We start from the raw sequence: 20870 nt of genomic DNA, 5'->3' as shown, positions 1-20870 counted from the left end.
TCTGTATTTACCTTTTTTTTCCCCCCATCTGGTTTAATATTATTTTTGTATGAGAAGTTTTGGAATATGTGGTATAGGCAAATGGCTTCTAAAGCAGTACTCCTGTTTGGGTAGTATGTGTCCAATAAGTTGGTTTTCAAAATGTCTTGGCTGTTGCGATCATTTTTGGCTATTGTTTCTATGCCTTCATAGGATTTCAGAACTCTTTCTGGATGCAGCAGGAGCAAGGCTTAGTCACACTGTTTTCAGATTTTCCATATAAAGTGGTGCCAGTTAAAATGCTCTGCGGCTTCGTAGAAGCCACATTCTCTATGGTAGTGCATTTTTATGCGGAAGCTATACAATTTCTGTGACACTGTTTTGTCAGATTTGTCATCCCAGAAGTCTTTGAGCTCTGCTTTCCCTGCTTTGGTTAGGTATGCTGTGACCTCTTGTGGCACTGCAGCAGAATTGTCTGCAATGTACTGCACATCTACATTCCATAGGAGGTCAATGATTGCATTGTAATCAATGATTTACTTTGATGCTTTGCTTCTTTTTTATGCATTGTGTTCTTAGATTTGCCTTTTACACTGTCTAACCAAAGACATGAAGCTGTTTACTTGCCTTGTTGCTGTAACTGGTCTAGGGAAACCAAAGCGGCATTTGGTGTACTATTTGCCTTTGATTTTATATTTGTGCTGACCATACTTGCCACACTTATGTCTTTGAAACTGCAAAATCTGTGCATGTAGGTCACAGTATACTTTCTGAAGGAATATCGCAAGTGACATATTTCTCAACAAACTGCAAAACAGTTGCATCACTGGCCTGACCAAATTTAGGAGCATTTTTTAATCTACAAAATCATGTGGATGTGTGGTGCTCCTCTGGTTTGATATTTTCTCCAAACAAAGTTTTCCACTTCTCTGAAGGGAGGAAGGGTTTTATTACAAATAAAGTGCTGCATAACAATAAAGCGATGATGGAAGTACCTTGATACATTTACAGGATCAAGAGAGCAGAGTTCTCCTGGTGTTTTCATGACTATACCAGTTTTGGTTTTGTTTGCTGTGCGTAGGAAAGTGTGCAAGTATTCCCATGCATACGCTGCACAACTTAGTGACAAACCATGTGGGTGAGCCTAGGTTGCGTAGCATACACCGTACATCTGCATGCCGTTGGAACCAGTATTCTTTCGTACCATGCATGTTTGCCAAGTTACTTGACTGGAAAACTTTGTTTTTGTCTTGCAGCTTTTGAAGTAGCTGTGTAGCAGACATGTTTTGAAAATGGGAACTTGTTTTTAATGTGTGTGCAACTCCATAACATAGACGGGGACCTCATTTAGGGGTCACCAGAGTTCTCCCTTGCGACCTCTGTGGTCTCCCTTGCAACCACTAAAAAAAAAGAGAGAATATATAATTTTTTTTGTAATGTAAGCTCCTGGGCTGTTGACAGCACCATGTGGCTCTTTACTTCTGGAGTGGCTGGCTTGCTTGTTCAGGCCCCTCAAATAAAAGAAAATTAAGAACAGAAGTGCCAAAAGTCTAACACTTTCAGCACTGACCCTAAAGAAGAAAGAATAGGAATACCAAATAATGCGTTTATCTGGAATGCTATACAATTGCTAGACTCATTAAAGGTTTATTTCAGGCACACTTCAGGGGTGAATCGCTGATTTACTCTGTTCTTAAATGCCTCAACTCAGCCTTTCATCCTTCTGAGGTCGATATGAGTACCAACACAGGTTGGGTGATATTGGGTGTATATTTTTTCTATATAAAGCAATTATGTACATCACATTATAGTGATATCGTAACCATATTTTTTGTAGTGTACAATGCTATGTGATGCCACTTACTGTTTTATCAACGGGTGAAAGGTTGTGTTCCATCGATACCCGTGATATCACTTCGGGGTGGGGTCAAATGACACCACTTCCTGTGATGTCGTCCGGGGCTCAAGGGTTGTGTGAAGTCACTTCTGCTACCCCCTGGCATTTTGGTGAAATGACTTCCATGAACATAGAGATGCTAATTCACTTTCAAAGAGGAGGTGGAACATGTATTCCACATTTTGTCTGAATCTAGGGTCTTCAGAATACATTCGTAAAGAACAGTATTCAGATGCTATTTGTGTGCATCTTTCATCATATCTTCCATCTTTTCCAGTCAGAAAGAGTAGAGGAAAGGCTTGTGCATCTACACTTTTTTTCCCATATACTGATAAGCGATCCTTTGGCTTGCTGCATTTGATGTGTTTCCAGAGCATAGTCTATGGTGTCTTCGGAGTGCAGTGGATGAATTGTATAGTATTATAAAATATTGGAGTCTGCAGTAGGATCTAGAAGTTCAAATTGGGCAGTTGAGTCCTGAAATATTTCGGTGGTTTCTCTCAGGTTGTCTTCAACGTTTATTTCTTTGTAGTATTCATTGTTGTCTTTAAGACATTGCACGGCTTTCCTAACTTTGTTTAAGTCCACTAGTTGCTGCCAATTTTTTGGTTTTTTTTTGTAGGTACACCATTCACCAGGATAATCCAAGATTGTTCTATTGGCCGTTGCACTTGTAGAGCGTCTACATTTTCTTTGAGATCGAATAGTAACTAAACAACTATGCCACAATTGCCTCTTAGTAATTCAGTGGGAGGCAGCTTTTCAGTTTTTGGTTGCAGTCATATTATTGTTTGAAATGGGTGTACTGTTTGGATTATAATGCTCTCATACAAATTAAGCTGTTGGAGTGTGTTTGGAAGTGGGAATATTTCCAAATTACTACTGACAGCCCGTGAAGGCATTTGGTTGTCAAGCCCGTGAAGGCATTTGGTTGTCAATTTTGCAGTGCAGTTTGTGCACAGTATGGAGGTGTTAGTCATTTCGTATTTGATTTCTGCTATAATGGAGAGAGCTAATTGGAACCATTGTGATTCTTCATTGTCTTCTATTTTGTACATTATATCTAGAGTTTTCGTGCTCTTTGTATGAAAGGTTCTGCAACAACACATACTTGGTTTGGTACTTCAGCAGATGTGCTTTTGAACTTGAATATTTCTTTTTTGTATGTGTGCAATAGAAAGTTGCCATCTGCAAGTTTGTTGCTACTATTTTCTGGAGTTTATAAGTGCTGTTCAGTACCAAAAAATGTGCTTTGGATGTGGTATATTTGTTGGAGCAGCTGTTTGGCTGTACTGTGTTGGAGCATATCATTTAAATGCTCCAGTGGTAAAGCTGGACCTTTTTGCATAGTACAGTTTGTGAACAAGATTTCGTATAGTAGAATGGTGTGTTGCTAACTTTTTGATATGGTGGAAGGTGCTTTTGCAAGCAGGTCCAGAAATGCAGGCTAATGAATGTCCTCGTAGTGCTGTGTATTTGCGCACTGGGCAGGAGTCAATAGTTTGTAGTATTTTTTCATTTTCCTTTGGCTTAGTGATTGAGGAACTGCTGCAAAGATGTTGCAAATGTTACATATTGATGGGCATGGCCATTTGTAGATGGGGCATATTGGTTCGGATTGAATTGAATCGAAGTGTGATGGGGATATTTGTGAAAACGGTGGTTCTTCTTCCATTATGGTATGGTCTACCTTTTCATACCCTCGTCCACTGCTATGTATGGCAATTTGGTTTGTTTGTTCTTGCTTGTATGATTCTTCATTGAAGTATGAATTTGTGCTGGTGGTGTGACTCCAATCACCAGTACAGATGTTGCCAAAGTTATCTATGCTGATATTGCGTTTGGTGCGAAATACTGGTTGTAGTTTACTAATTAATTTTGTTAGTGGTTCCATTCAGTTTAAAATTAATATTAAGAATGTCCTTTTTGAGGACCATTGCACTGTCTAAAAGAGCTTTCAGGATTACTTTTCTGCAGTAAGTTTTAAGGGTTGAGCGTGATTTCACTCCTTTATTCATAAGGTTCTGAAGGAATGTGGTGGAAATGTTTTTGTAAAATAATTTTTTTGGAATGCTTTCTTGTGGCTAGGTTACAATTTATTCATGCTCTGTTAGCTTTAGCGATAGTTACAATCTTTTTAGTACATTTTCTTTTATTTCTACATTTTGAAAGAGGAGTTGGTTCGCTTACTGGTAGGTGCTTTTGTTTTCGTTAGTGACTGTATTAGCTGTTGTGTTTGAACTTTCTGTACAAATTCTGTTTGAGGTGGATGGCTATTTTGTATGCTTTTAGGTTGACCTGCTCGATTTCCATTTTCTACTGATTTGATGTTTGGTAGGCATTCTGTAGAAGCTGTTGGAGAAAACAGGAAAGTGTGGAAGTGCATATTTTTTAATGTATGTGTGCATGAATGGGGGTAGAAATAAGAGGTGTGTGATTCTGTAATGGTCGGTTACTTTAGGTTGGGAATGCTATATTGGTATCTGGGTGTTACTATAATGGTGGTGAGATAATGATATAAAGTGAGCAACTGTTGAGGTGTAATGAGTAAGAATGAAGCAAATACCGGTAGGTTGATGGAATTGTGCATCTTACAATACAACAACACTACACTGTCTCAGTAAGAGGTAGAACACTATGATAGTATTTCACTTATTTTGTTTGCTGTTGAGAGTAGGTTTATTCTAGGTGGTATTTTCAAGTTGACATGCCACTGGCTTTCACGACAGAGGTGGTTACTGCAACTGTTAAAGAAGAAAGTAAGACCATATGGATGTTAATGGCATAGTGATTGCATTTGGAGAATACATTATTTAAAAATGTAGGGGATGGCTCGGCAGGGAGAGTTGGTGTTTGTAATTGGATGGCTTTGTATATGAATGGGGACTTGGGAGTATCTGCATTTTCAGTAAGGGGGTAAGTGGTTTATTTGTAAGTGTGTCGTATGACGTGCAATTTAGCATGTGTGTATTGGTTTAGGAGTATTTACTTTGAAAATGGATTAGTCGTAGTTATATAAGGGTGAGAAAGTGTTGTAAAGATGTACAGATTTGAAAGGAGAATGTTTTTGTGTGTGCAATGCATTAACTTTTCTGCGGATGTATGCTTGTTACATGAGTGGAGCAATCCTTTCAGTTGTTTGATTTATTTATCCACATTTATAAATGGTACTGTTCTCAATGCACACATCCATTTTTTTGGTTTTTTGAGTAATGGTGCATTCTGTGAAGTGTGCAAGGTATGTGGCAGGCACCCCGTTGACATGCATGCAATGTATGTACTTGGTTTACGTTGGTAGGATACATTTGGTGATCCTTTTCTGTGAAAATATTGCGAATTTCATAGGCGTTAGTGGGGGAAAAGGTCATACGAATGACAGAATGAAAGAAGGTAACAGCGTGGACATTACAATGGGTGATGGGGAGAAATTACAGTATGCTTTTTGAGTATGTTATGGAGGTTAAGCGGCAGGTACCCTATTGAGAGGCACTTATAACATAGTTGCAAATGTTCTGTATAAAAAATATTGATACCCGTAGTTTGTGGTGATGGATGGTGATGTGGATGGATCTGCATGCAGAAATCTTGGATAGTTTACAGCACTTTTTACTGGAGGTGCTTTTGAATCACAAGATACTTGTACAGTGTGTTTAACAGTAAATCTGGAATGTTGAATAGAGATGATGGATGCAGAGGTCTTTGATGTGATTGGTGGATATATATATATATATATGTGTGTGTGACTGCTTAACAGTACCCAGTGAGGGAGTGCTGCAAAGAGTAGTGGAAAGGCAAGAAGGACTTCCCCTGCTTTACGGCCTCTGCAGACACCGTAGTAGTTGGGGAATCGCATTGCCACATCCTGCCCTTATCAGTATGCCTGGCATGGAAATCGGACACTGTGGATTATCCAATCGGGTGTTAAGGGTGTGCTTAACAGGAAGGGGGGGGGGGGTAATACTTTTCATTGCTCTGTACAGTGAAGATGGCAGAGATGCAGAGTCTGAGTATTGATCGTGAGTGATTCCTTTGTGGGTGATTTGTAGAGGTATGCCCAGGGTAAGGGCATTGATGACAATTCTGATCTTGAAGGAGTGGATGCTTTGTGGCACAGTGTGCCTATTCACAGTTTGCAAGCTGTGCTTTCAGTGTGCAGAGATGTGGCCACTTGGGATATTGTTGATGTCCTAGTGATGCATTGTGGAGCACTGCATTTGGGATACATCACTGCTGCAAGATTGCTCTGTGAACTGAAGGACTTGGTTAGAGTGCTGATGCTGCTTTTTCGCACTGCAAATGTAGTTTACTACCTAGAAGAGTATGGAACAATCCCGATGTACTTTCTTCCCAGCAAGAGGTCGGAAGGTTTCTTAAACGGAGGCATGTCTGCATTTTTGTTCAGTGCTGGGATGTTCTTCTGTGACAATGAGAACATTAATGCTTTTATTGTGAGCATTTTCCAGAGCAGCTGCCTTTTTCTGTCCTCCGTTGAAAAGGGTATTTTGTTATACAATCTAAGAGCTGTTTTGGAGAGGCTTGTATAATAATGAAAGGAGGAGAAAAGAAAAATCCCCAATGAATGCAAAAGAATCGGTGTTGGTTTACAAGCACCTTTAAAAAAAAAAAGCTTTTTTAAGAGCCACCAATGAAGAGGAGTTCCCCTACCCTGGTTGAAATGTCCCCCACCCATGCACAAAGGACGATATGAGGACCAGAATGTGAACACAAACGTCTCACAACGACCAGTAGGACATACCTATTCCGTCAGGATTACCAGCTCAATCTCCACGATCCTTGCATGAATGGTTAATGGGATTTATCTCCAAAATCTAGGGCCTGCCCTTATGGTAGGTATCAGAATCCTCACCAGTTAGTGACTTTACTTTGCATGGTTTGAAACGTTTGTTAATGGAAATCAATAGTAAAATAACTTGGCTTGTAAATCCAGTCTCTTCTCAATACCCAACAGTTTGTGGCTTTTGTCTCATCACTTCTATGTGTGGAAAGACAACCTACAACCGGCACAGCAGTCATAAATGTCTTCTATCTTTTTATTAGAATATTGAAGATATTGACGAGCAACACAAATTGAACTCTTTTGCAGTCCCACTGTATGCAAAGGCTATATTTGACAACTTGAAGCAAAGAGAGGTAGGCTGAAATTTGCTTTTCATTCCTTAATGTAACCCAATTCACAAATTGGGTGTCACTAAAATTGTTATTTAAAAGACGATGAAGGCGTTTTAACCGAGCACTTTTACAGACTTTGTGACCCAAACACATCTTCCATTGTTTATTGCATACAAAATGTCAATGTACTAAACTGAATTTTTGTTAAATTTAGTTGGAGGGTGGAGGGGTATTGAAAGTGTTCACGTAATCCTCATTGTAATTCTAATTGTATACTAATGCTAACTGTAAACTTTACACCTAACCTGCTTACTAACATCTTGCTTTCTTTCAAGGAAAACATGTTAACGCATGAACACACAGGTACCTTTTTAGATTGCACAATTATTTACGTGATTGGCCACTTCAGCTAATGGACACCTTTGGTGTGTAATGATCTAATGGAAGCCCATGCTCAACATAGGGAGTCTCTCCACCCCCAAATTAAGATGGATCACAATTGATTGTGTTTGGATGATTCAATAAGCCCCATCTAGAACTTGTATATAGCCACGTAAATCCCTCCCCCTGTGCAAACAATGGGCCAAGAACCAGGCCAGGGTATAGACAATATATATTTAAAGTATGTTAAATTAATTTCCTTTAATAGTTACACATGCCACCGTCTTTGAGAAACAAAACATCAACAATAAACAGGTAAATAGTAGGTTTTAGATTTAACAAAGCAGTTTTGATTTTAGAACAAGTTACACATTGTACATGTGGTCCTTTGTTTAATTTCCTGCACACCTGAACATGCCAGCAGTTTTGGAACCACACAGATTTGTCAAAATACAATGGGCAAATGGAACCCGGTTTCCTTTTTAACCCAAAAGCAACACAAAATCATTCTGATATCAGGGTCACTTACACTCAGGAAATTACACTAGTTTCACTTTGCAAAGCACCCCTCCACCCCCCAGCATCCAGAACCCAGGCATAAATTGCATGCAGCACTCCTCTGTTTAAAGGCCAGGTATTGAGTGGGGAAGTTGTTTCAAAGCAAGGTTTAGGGAGTGGTGACAGTTGTGAATTTCGTTTTGGGACCAGAAAAACCCCTTTGTAGAAATACAATATTTACCTTTTGCTTAAAAGCAAGTTTTTGGAAGGGTTATCTATTGGAAATTTTGTTTTGTGACGAGCACACCCCAATTACTGTACATGAGTATAACTTAAATTTGGCTAGGACAGAGGTTGGGGGTTTAAAACTCCTCCCAAATCCTCCATCAATCTGTTTGGGAGTCGGCATATTTGATTGAGTATTCATTTCACGAAGGGTCTAAACAATTTGCCACCCCCACCCACCATGAAGGGAAAGATATTAAGGCAGGCAGGTCATTTTGGCAGGTTTTTCTGTCTCCTTCTGTCCTTTTCATCTGTCCCCCTGTGCATAGAGCAAGCACTTTTTAATGTCTGTCCCGCCCACCAAATATTAAGATTAGGAGGCGTCAACTTTTTAGCCTCAAATTTTGATTGGACCTCTGCAGTTCTCTCCCACCCCAAGGGGCAGCCCCAACACTTCAAGTTCTATGATTGAAGTGAAGAGGTACACACCTATCATTTATTTACATATTTATACAAAATATTGATAAAGACCAATTGTACCAGACAGAACTTGACCCATCGGAATTAATGTCTTCACAGCTTTTGATTTTTCAAAAATGATTATATTTTCACTAATTATTCATGTATTCTTTTGGAAAAAATAACATTACCAATTTATAAATCTACACAACTGCATACAATATCCCCCATCACCACAATTGATTCTACTGAAGGCATGCATATCCCGATATCATACACATACATTCTTTGACCACACACAACCTCATGGTTATAACCACATCCAGTCCAATATCCAATACACACCTTCCTCAAACGAATTAAAAATAATGGATCAATTTCTTTGACTCTACATCGACACGTGTTTCATTGGAACTTGTTAGCTATACAATCGGGACAAAAATGGCATCTAAATGATATGCCACTCTTATAATACTTCAGTTTTCAGGGTGTCTATAATAAAAACAAATTGACCCACATTTATTTGCAGAAAAAGGCTACCACAGTTGGATCAGAGAATGTGAGCAAGACCGTTATACCCAAAACAATGTCGGAAGATCACATACTGATCATTAATCTGTCCAACCGACCCCAAATATCCATGATTGAGACTGAAAATATTCCAGGCCTCAAAACAGGCTCTCGATCATCCCATCCAATCATGTATGCCCCCTTGACTTGGAAGCTTTAGAAAATATAGTAATTCGACAAGTATTAAAGCTGCCAAAAAGCATACATTTTCAACGAGATAATGTAAGTGCACAAGAACGTCGTAGTCTACAAAATCTACATACGAAATCGGACATTATAAATCCTGCCGATAAAGGTGGTGGGATAGTGAACTTAAATACGGTTTCTAAAACCCTTTGTAATCAAGACCCCTTCATACGTGAGAGACCCTACTGACAAGATTAATATCAGAGACCGTCAACATAGATGCCTTTTGACATCCTTGTCACCATGGATGTGGAGGCATAATGTACTTCAGTCTCATAATTGAAAAGGCTTGAAATTCTTAAAGCTATTCTGGAGACACGCACTAATCTGAATAAACCACCTACTAGCGTCAATTTAGAATGTGCCAGATTGGCTATGATGGACCAAAAAAATCCTGTTAAAAAAAAAAAAACAAAAAAAAAAAATGTATAAACCGAACAAAGGGGTAAGTGTGGGCGCCACCTTTGCCTTGGATGTGGCAAATCTATATATGGCATCTTTTGAAAAATAATTTGTGTAGTCTTTTACCAATCTGTTCTCGAACCACATTGTTGTGTGCAAGAGATACATCGACAATGTCTTTCTCACATGGAGAGGCTTCATTGAACAACTTAAAGAATTCCATCAATGGCTAAAAGCCTGTGACAGTAAGATGCAATATAATGTTCACAATGCAATATAATGAGAACTGTCAAATTTTTACATCTCAAGATTCTTAAAGATAATGGCGGATTATGCAGTACTCTGTTTAGAAAGCCAACTGAGAAAAAGTCTTCTCCATTAGATCAGCTTCCATCCGGTGGGGTTGAAGACTAACCTTGCATCAGATTACAGAGTAAGACCGCCATTGATGGACAGATTTCTGTCACAATTTTCAGTGACATCAGTAATGGCATCAAAAAAATCATCCACAAGAACTGGCACTTGGTTAAACATTGTGGAACCTTGACTAAGAAACCTGTGTTTGCTTTAAAAAAAAAACCTTCAAACTGAAGCAGAAATTAGTGCATAAATATAGATATATCAGAGAAGAGCCTACATTGCTCATTGTGTGGCGTTTACTCCCCATTATAGGACACTAGAAATGTGGCAAATGTTTTGCGTGTCAGTTCACTGACATTAAACACACGTTTGAGCAAGTACATAACAGGTGGGAACTTTGAACCCACGCTAATTCTGAAAGAACAAAATGCTATATATCTCATCAAAGGCCTGTGCGGCTTACTGTATGTGGTGAAGACCGCTCAAACAACGCATATCGTAACAGACTTTTGCATTAGAAATAAAGTGACAAACCAGTAGGTGTTTTGGTTCTTCTTAGACTGTCAAGCCACACCCCCAAAGGGGCAACTTAGCTGATGAGTTGCATAGACTCAAACAATGGTGGATTCTCTGCTTAGACAGTCAATCGGGGTCTTAATTTTTCAGTTGACTGGAACCACTTAATTTTCACATGACCTTTCTCTAAAATGTTGCAAGACCATTGTGTTGGGATACTAAGAAATACTGCTGAATGTGTAGAACACACATGCTACCGTCAGATTCGTGACCATTTTGCATTTATATGTATACTCTGGCTGGCCTAATCTAAATTTTCATAAAACATTTTAAAAGTTAGTATAGGTGAGACAACTTTCATTCTAATGCGGGAAAACAAAAACATCATATTTGTACAGGAAGCGCCACCTTTAAGTAAAACATCTTTTTAATATTGCTAATATACCCAGGCCCATGGGACCTAGAACCTAGATAGTTGGGTGAGACGATTTAGAACTCGTGCCCCCCTTTCCTTTTTGTTGTGTGGAGTTGATAAAGGGTTGTACCAACATGGGGCACGTATGCAAGATGACAGCATAAGAAAAACACTCTGAGCACAGTGATAAGTGGGAGTTTGCGATGAGCTTGACATGGGAGGGCGGTGTGTTGAAAGCCAAAGACGGACACGAGATTAAAAGTACCCTCAGGGGACAGACTAGTATGTCATGAGGTCGAGATGCAGGCACAGACCTTGCAAACGGAAACTGGATAATTTACACATGCAGCGTTGCACATCTGTATATGCAGTCCTACAACAGACAGAATTTCAGTCAGTTAATGTCTGTTTTGACCCTGAAACAAAAATACTGGGCATATGCTGCCTTCTAAAGGAATACCCTGGGTCTGATATAAAGAGAGAATGTGCTGCAGAGATCATCAGTACTGCAGCATTGTTATACAGCAGCCCAATTAGTGTAACACTTTTCGTGTAAACCCACGGAGTGCAACGTAAAATTCATATGGGACGCTGGTACCACAGACAGGAAAAACTTGGTGCCTATGTTAGAGAATGTAGCATACGGACTAGATGTACAGGGACTCTCAAAGATGCCATGTTTGTTTTGTAGATTGATGAATGCTAGAAGTATCAGATCTACAGAAAGAGAAGCACTGAACTACCAGTGCCCCATATCCACGTCGATTGGACACGCCAGCAAAAGAGAATTAATTTGTATCTAGATGTGAGGCCATTATAGTATGTAGCCATTTAACAATACTGCATTTCTATAAAGGTACAGTCCTGGCCAAAAGATACCGCCATTGTTTTTCGTGTACAGAGAGACTGAGAATAAATCAGGGCTTTCTCCTCGACTGTCCTCGTCCAAAGGATATGCAGCAGTAGGAGAATCCTTCGACATGAGATGTCCCGGGAGATCTAGAAGACCTGAGTGATTGGTAGGGAAGTACACATGCTTATGCTGTGTTGTGTCAATACGTGATAAAGCGAACGTTTCTCCATGGGGTTGACATTCTGTTTGTCATTTCTTTCCCCTGTATCTTGCACTAACAGATGAGGAGAAAATAGTGAAAAAATGGCAATTCAAGTACACATCGGCTGAGGAAAGCTGAGAAAGTGTGTGCGATACATAAAGTGGGTATGCACTAGTGTGCTGAAATTAATTTGAATCTTAAATTGTATCAGATTTAGTCATTTCAACAGAACCCCAAATGTGTTAAAATGTGTTTTTATTGTAGACACCCTGAATACACACTGAATACCGAAGTATAATAAGTGGCATATCATTTAGATGCCCTTCTTATCCTGATGAAGGCTGCAGCAGCAGCATTTAGCCTGATTATATGGCTAACGGGTTGTGGCTGAAACACGTGTTTACGTAGTCAAAGAAATTAAGTCCTTATTTGTAATACGTTTGAGGATGTTTCTAACAGTGTATTGAGAATCTTCGTATGTTCTGGATGTGGTATTATAACCGTGAGGTAGGGTGTGTGGTCAAAGGAATGAATGTGTAGGAGGTCTGGATATGCATTCATTAGAATAAATTGTGGCTTTGGGAGACATTTTATGCATTTGTGTAGATTTATACATTGTTAATATGAATTATTTACAAAAGAATACATGAATATGTGAAAATGTAATAATTTTTGTAAAATCAAAAGCTGTGAAGACAAGCTATGTCTGGTACAATTAGTCTTGACCAATATTTTGTGTATATTTTATGAGAGCTTGGAAGATCAAGACAGAATTGGGTACCCCCTGTTAATTATATGAGACTACATGACTGCTTTTTACTCGGTCCCTACATGGCAAAATGTAGTAATTTACCAATCAATGCCATGATGTATATAGATATTAATGTTCCCCTCACCATGAGGTATATGTGGAGCGAACTCTCATTTTGGCACATTATTGCATGGGCGTGCTACAGTCTTTAGCCCTTTGCCAAAACGAACATAGTTGGGAATATGAAACTTCCTAATCGAATATCTAATTTAACAAGTCAGTAGCTCCCCAACTTTCAGATCTCTAACATTTTCGGGCACCTAGAAACACCTTTTGACCTGGTCGTTGGGATATAAACAATCTGATTCAGATACCAATGATATCAGCAGCATTGCCTTGACAACAGCTTTACAATTTGATTGGTTACAACTCTGTAACTACTATGCTCTCAAAGTTATTGAATACAATCATTTGTAATTAAAGTCAATGGCCATATATTTAACATGGATAAATTGTAGTTTCATTTTTCCGTTTCCTTGAAATCACCTGGTTCAGAGGATCTGTAGTCTCTGGGGTGAATTCTAATTTATGGCTAGGGTAGCGTTTTAGCCCTTTTGTTTATTGAGAGCTGATAAGCTGAAGAGATTATCCTGCAGCAGATGGTTCACCTCTGCCCTCTACCCTCAGGGGTCCATGCTGGCATTTGCCCTTGTATTCTTGAGTTGACAACAATTCCGATCTAATAGTGTTTTTTTTAAATGTATCTTTTTATTGAGTTTTTAAAAACAGTTGATCCAAACAATAACGATACAAGGGAAGGAAAATGTGCACAGCAATTCATCAATTCAATTTCCCTCCCCAGAAATCCATTCCCATTCAACAAAGCATAACAATACAATATCAATTCATCAAGCCTAGCTAGATCAAGAACAAATTCATTTATCAACAATCAACTGGAGAACGGTGCGAGAGAAAGAGAAGAAAAAACAAAACGGGGAAAAAAAAATAAAATGTTATATAACGAACTTGTGCAATCGTAAGCAATATCAAGTCTGTGCAATCGTAAGCAATATCAAGTCTGTGCAATCGTAAGCAATATCAAGTCTGTCAGGAGTTCATAAAGTGTCTCATTAAGTTTGGGTGGAAGAACATCTGCTCTCTGTCCAATACATAGTCCAAGAAAGGGTTCCAGATCCACATGAATTTCGAGAGCTTCCCCTCTAGCATGGCAGTAAGCTTCTCAAGACCCATCAATTCCAACACCTTCACCCACCAATACGCCACGTGTGGTCCTTCCACAGATTTCCAGAAACAAGCCCTTGTAATTTGTGCCGCAATAAGTAACTGAGCGATTAGGGCTGCTCTGGAGCCCGTCATCGGGAAGGACCCATCTTCAGGCACGTCACCCAGAATTAGTATGCCCGGGTCCATGGGGAGCAGAGTGCCAGTGATGTCCTTGATCTTGGAAGGGACCTCAAACCAATAGGTTTGGATGACCGAGCAATGCCACCACATGTGCCCCAAATCACCCCGCTCACCACAGCCATGCCAACACTTATCCGGATAATCTAGATTCATTGCATGCAACCTGGTCGGTGGGAAGTACCAACGAAAGCAGATCTTGATGGCGTTCTCTTTTACCAAAGTACTCCTAGAGCTCTTGTGGGTTCTATACCATATTCGCTGCCCGGACTCCTCTGGGATTTCAACTCCCAATTCCCTTTCCTACGCCATCATGTAAGGAAGCTTCTCGCCCTCAGACATTTTTCAGAAGTCTATAACAAGCAGCCAGACTATGGAAGCTCTGCCCCTCAAGAATTCTAAGTTCTATGCCTAATGGTGCTCTACTGGCAGCTTGGCGAGTCTCCCTGTTAGTCAACCAGTCTCAAAGTTGTATGTATCTAAACCGTTCCATCTCTGACAGCCCAAATTTCTCTTTACACTCCTGAAATGTCAGCGGTTTCTGATCCACATACAAGTCCCTGAGCCTTAAGGGCCCATCTGACTTCCAGCCTTGAAATGAGCTGGGCTTTAGTCCCAGCGTAAACGCCGGATTTGGGACAACGGACCCAACCCCAAAGCGATCCCTTTTGCGCACTTGCCTTGTTCCAACTTCAAAGCGTTGTCAGTGTCGTGGGCAACAATCCTCCCTAATAGCCCAGCGCCTCCTTGGGCAGGAAAGGAAAGTACTCCAATGGAAAGGGGGCAGCTGCTTGCTCAATTTCCTGCCATTTAGGTGTTCCCGAAGAGCGTCCCCAGGCTAGAATCGGTGCAACCTTTGACACTCTATAGTAGCGCGAAACAGAGGGCAGACCTATGCCCCATGCACCGCCTTTCTCATTAGGAGTTTATTTGGGATTCTAGGCTTATTTTCCCACACAAAGCGTCCTAGCTCCTTTTGCATGTCTGAGGTCCCCTTCAGGAATCTGTATCGGTAAGGAATAAAAGGCATACAGCAGCTTCAGGATAAGGGACATCTTCACCGCGCTCACCCTGCCCAGCCAAGAGATTTCCTGTGAATCCCAACGACGGAGCCACCCTTTGGCTTCTCTCAACAGAGCCGGTATGTTTGCTTTAAATAAGCCTGCATAGGTCAGGGTCAATTTAATCCCGAAGTAAGGAATATTTGTGGGAGACCAGGGGATGGGAAAAGCCGCCTGTACCTCTGCCAGACCCTCCAGGGATTCAGTTAACGCCATACCCACCGTTTTATTAGCATTCACCTCAAAGCGGAAATGTTTGCAAATCGGAAAAATTCATCAGGGGCGAGATGGATTTGGGTGCATCGTTTCAGAAACAAAGCAAATCATCCGCATATAACGCTATCTTATGGCATTGTCCTGCGAATTCAAAGCCCATGATTTCCCCACTCAATCTAACATGCTGTGCCAAGGGCTCTAGTGCTAGAGCAAAGACTAAAGGGGACGGGGCAGCCCTGCCTAGTACCCCTATATAAACGTATTGCTGGGGTCCAATTTGCGTTCACTTTAACTTTAGTAGAGGGGAGCTGATAATTGGAGAGGATCAACTTCAAGGAACTAGGGCCAAATCCAAATCTCTCCAGCACCAACTGCAAGTAACTCCAGGACATACTGGGCCTCATTACAACCCTGGCATTGGACCATGGTGCTATTAGCACCATGGTCCATGCCGGATTCCGCCATGGTGGATGGCGGATTTACCGCCCCATTCCAAGGTTGGCGGGGCGGTAAATAACCATTCCCATTTTTGGCCCATAGGGCTCAATGGGAATGGGGAAGGCGCTAATTATGGGACCGTAAATTACGGTGCCGTAATTAGCACCAAGGTCCCTTAGCGGGTTGGACTTTAACGCCTGCAAAAAGCAGGCGTTAAAGTGTGAATCTGGCGTTAAGGGTTTACGGCCTTTTACGGCGCTGTTAACCCCTTAACGCCAGGGTTGTAATGAGGCCCACTGTCAAAGGCCCGATAGCATCTAGTGATAATGACAGTTTACCTGGCAGTCTAGGGGCCAAAGCTATCCAATCTATCGCCTGACGTATATTATCGTGCGTCGAACGATTGCGTATAAACCCTGTTTGGTCTTTCTCTACTAACGTCGGAAGAACCTCCCCTAGGCGCCCTGCCATTACCCTACTCAACAGTTTCGCATCTGTGTTTAATAAAGTAATAGGTCGATAGGATGCACATTCAACCGGATTCCTTCCAGGTTTCAAAATCAGTGTCGTAGTTGACTCTGCCATAGATGCCGAGACCGAACCGGTTGCCCAGATATCGTTCGAGTTTTGTTAAGTAAGGGGAGAGCACAGCCCTGAATGTCTTATAGAATTTATTTGTGAACCCGTCCGGCCCTGGGGCCTTACCCAAAGGAAGGGATCGAATCGCAGTCTCTACCTCTTCTTTTGTAATTGGCTCCTCTAAAAGCTCTCGAGTTGCTTGAGGCAGCTGTGGCAAGTGCGCATCCCATATAAACCCATCAGCCATATGCAGATCTGTTTGGTGGGGGGCAGAGTGGTCCCTGAAATACCCCTCTACTATACCGAGTTTATCCCCCTCCGAGGTAACCCCCCCTCCCAATCTAGCAATGCTTCAATCCTATTACGGCTAGCACGCATTTTCAACTTAGCCGCCATAACCTGATTGGCTTTATTTCCTTTAGAATAATTATTGTTTAGTTCTCATCATGCTATATGCTGCACGGCTCATGTGATGAGCCTCAAGAGCCCTCTGGGCTATCCTAACATACCGTTTCAGCCTTTGAGTGGGTCTACATCTATGGGATTCCTCCCTCTTCCGGAGCTCCTGCTCCAGCTGGGACTATATATTCATTTCCTTGCCCTCCCCTTCTCTGCCGAGTAAGCTATACTATGGCCCCGAAGCACAGCCTTTGCAGCATCCCATATCGTAGTATAAAGCAGTTCATCTGTCTCATTCTCATTAAAATAATGGGATATAGCCTCTGAAATACATGAGCGGAACTGGGAATCCTCCAGGAGGAACTCATTCAGCTTCCAGGCGCGTATAGGGTGTAGAGTCATTAAGGGGGGACAACGTTAATAGTACCGGGGCATGATGCAACAAGGCTTTAGGTAATAGATCTACATCAATTGTTTGGGCTATAAGCTTGTCAGACACTAAGAACATATCCAGCCTGGAGAATCCCCTGTGCACTGCAGAATAGTATGTATATTCTCGCTCTTCTGCATGACAAAACCTCCATACCTCTATAAGGGAGTGCTCTCGCAAGAGCGTAGTAAGTGCCAAATAATTATTTTTGTCAAAACTAGTTGGAGGGAGAGACTTGTCCATTGGAGGATTGACCACAGCATTAAAATTACCCCCAATCATAATTTCACCCTCCGCATCAAACAGGAGTTTGGATAAAGACCCAAAGAACATGTCTTGCTGTGAGTTAGGTGCGTATAGAGAAACCAGTGTCGCCTTCCTCCCCTGTAATATGGCCACAACCAGGACATATCTGCCCCACACATCTCTCAGCGTCTTGCAAACCACAAACGGAGTTCACCTGCGAGCCAGGATGGCCAACCCGCCTCTCTTACTCCCCGAAGAGGCGCAACATTTCATGGGATATAATTTATTATTAAGCCTGAATTCATCAGATGGGAGCAAGTGAGTCTCCTGAAGAAATAGGAGCGAGGAGTCTAGGTTGGCCATGCGGTGCATCAATGCCCTTCGTTTAATCGGAGAATTGAACCCCTGCACATTCAGGGAGAGGCAGTGGAAATTCAGTCATAGCCATATCATTTTCTCCTTCGAGCAAGTGTCCATCACCATCCCCCATTCAGAATAGCTAAGGAATAGAAGCCCACTCCAACCTCATTCCCCATCCGCCTCACTAGTTTCCCATGCCCATTGAGCCCAAGTAAACCTCGCCTGCAATGCGATTGGTTCTTTTCAATCACCAATTTTAACATTTGTATTTCGCCATATTGCATATCAGATGCATATCAAAAGGACACATGAAACCCCGAGCATAACGGACAAGTGCAAACCCTGACACAAACCTTGAAGACTAGACTCCTTAAGTAACATAAAAATACAAAAAAAGAAAAGGAAGAATAAAGGAAATTAATAAAAGAACAAATCACCAATTGCTTGCCAAACTCTTAATGCAACTGATTTGAACAGCCACCCTTTCAGGGTAACAATAATTGGCATAATCCATGTGATGGGCACCAAACTTAACACTTAAGATTCATCCCAACAATATCCCAAATTTTAGTAATCGCACACCTGGAGAGTGAGCAAACAAGCCCCATCAGGCATTATTACATCTTTGGATACTTCAGCAGCCCAACAGCAACACCCGGAGCAGGACCCGAGGTAAGCAGACATCATACCGGTTTATTTGTGCGCGTGTCCCACCCAATCATTCTGGGGACGACTTCCAGCCCCACTTCGTCAGTCACCTTGTAACTGTGCCCAAAACAGGGCGAAAGAAGAACCATTCTGATCTCGACTTATTAACATAAATGCCCTGTCTGGGGAGCCCAGAGACCACTTCCAGCCGCTCCTTGTCAATCGCCTTGCAGACATCTTCCACATATTAAGGCAAATACTTGCCACAGAGAAGGGAACCTGCTTGTCACAACTTAACAAACTGTAATGCTGTCGGTCCTTCTAAGCTCTCTGCAGAGGCGCGCGAGTTCTTCAGCTTGACGGTCGCAACTGGATCAGGGGGGGAATGCTGCTTTCCTGTTCCACATCTTACGATGCTTTGGGTGTTTTAGCTAAGGCCCAATCCCTGGGCTTTCGCCTCTTGTCCTTCGGCGTGGAACTAAGAGCCGACCTCTTCTCCACATCAGCACCCTTGGCACCAGACTCACTAGCGACGTTTCGTAGCCACTCATCTGTTTCTTCCTCGGAACCGATGACGTAAGAGCGATTTTGATATTCAAACCGTAATCTGCACGAGTATCCCCATCGGTAGCGGACCTTTTTCACTTGCAGCCAAGTGGTGACTTTCTGGAGGCGCCTGCGATTTGCCAAAGTGTATGGTGAGAGGTCCTAGAACAGTGATATGCTGGAGCCAAGGAATTCCACCTTTTCTACCCTTCTAGCTGCCGCCATTATTTCCTCTTTGCCGAAAGAAGTGAACTCTAGTCAGGACATCAGGAAGAAGGTTACGCTTTTGCTGTATAGAGGAATACACCCGATGAGTCCTGTCCAGGATCAGTTCATCAGAATCTCCCAGGTTCAACAAAGTTTTGAAGAGATCACGCACATATTCAGCGAGTTCCTGAACCTGCCTTGGCACTCCCCGAATCCTAATATTATTCCTCCTTGAGCGGTTTTCCAGGTCCGCTTGCTTGGTCACCATTTCCTCCAACCTGTCTTCCACATTCTGAATTCTTTTGGGGAGGTCATCATTTTCCCGCTCGTGTTCACATACCAGGTTCTCTAATTCATCGACCCTGGTCTCAAGGCCAGTCAAATTGGAACTTATTTCTGTGATAGACCATTCCAAAGAGTCTTTTGAGGACTGGATCTCCAGTGTTAATGCCTGCGTGATGTCCTGCTTAAGCACCTTTAACATTCCCGCTGCAGAAAGTATTTGCATTTGCTAGGCCCATTTAGCAGTATTGAAGCTTTAAGGCAGGCTTTTAATTCACCAGTGTGCTTTGCCACATGAACAATGTATTTCAAATTAGAGACCTAGCCTGGCCTTTCCTTTTGTGTGCGGGGCTGTAATTTAACCCTGCAGGTGTGCCTCAAAAAGGGTCATCTATTACCAGAGGTTGAAGTGGGTGGGAGCGGTGCTCCTAAACTTTTTATTTTTCAGTTTCACCGTTCCTATACGTTTATTTTAACAAACCGTTCCGGAACGGTTTCGTTTTAAGATAAAAGTGTAGGAAGAAGTTGAAGCTTGCACTTCATTGCACTGCACTGAACATTCCTTTAAATAATAGGTGTTTGTTTGGGGGTTTGGACTGTGTGTGGGAGGGGTGCAGCAATGGGGTTTGTGGGGAGTGGGGCAGACCGGCAGGGAACATAGCCCCACTACTTTTCGTACACTTCGACCACTGTCTATTACCCTTATCTGAAGAAATCCGTAGGTTAATAAATCTATTGTCATTCCTTTTCGGGACAGGCAACATGATTCAGCCCCACTGGCTACCATATAATATAAAGTCTGCATTTTCGTTCAGATCTAATGAGACTGGGGTTTTAGGAGGGATGCTGTCTGTTAGCAGATCCTTTGGAGGTCCGAAGGAGTCCAAGGCCTGATTTGGCCACCACTCTGAGGATAAAAATTAAACATAACAGAGCTCCTGTGATCATCTGTGGAACTGTGTGTTGGGAGAAAAAGAGGTGGGACACAGCTTCCCCCCCCAGGCTGCCCTCTGGCTTGCTGGTAGCCGCTTTCAGTGCTGCAACTCCTGTGCAGGACATGATATTGAGGTCGCATTCAGATCCTGCTCCACCCTTGAGTGATGAAAAGACAGAAAGCTACCAGTCACGTGCCACTGCCTATGCACTAGACTGCAGTGAAGTTGAATGGCTGTCGCTGCTACCCCATAGCAGTTTTTAGGGGGTGTATTGGTC

The 20870-nt window shown here is 41.9% G+C and overlaps 1 protein-coding gene across 1 annotated transcript in view; it reads left to right on the top strand.

The window, feature by feature from the left end:
* LOC138493213 (G2/mitotic-specific cyclin-B3-like) overlaps positions 1-20870 on the top strand; it is a 491616-nt gene that overhangs the window by 333693 nt on the left and 137053 nt on the right. The window contains exon 6 of the mRNA XM_069620365.1: positions 6935-7027. Coding sequence (XP_069476466.1) covers positions 6935-7027 — 93 coding nt within the window. The remainder of the gene's footprint in view (positions 1-6934; positions 7028-20870) is intronic.

The sequence above is a fragment of the Ambystoma mexicanum genome, chromosome 10, assembly GCF_040938575.1.
Source record: "Ambystoma mexicanum isolate Mex_15411 chromosome 10, UKY_AmexF1_1, whole genome shotgun sequence".
NCBI lineage: Eukaryota > Metazoa > Chordata > Amphibia > Caudata > Ambystomatidae > Ambystoma > Ambystoma mexicanum.
Note: the sequence above shows the minus strand (reverse complement) of the source record. Positions and strands in the feature narration are given on the sequence as shown.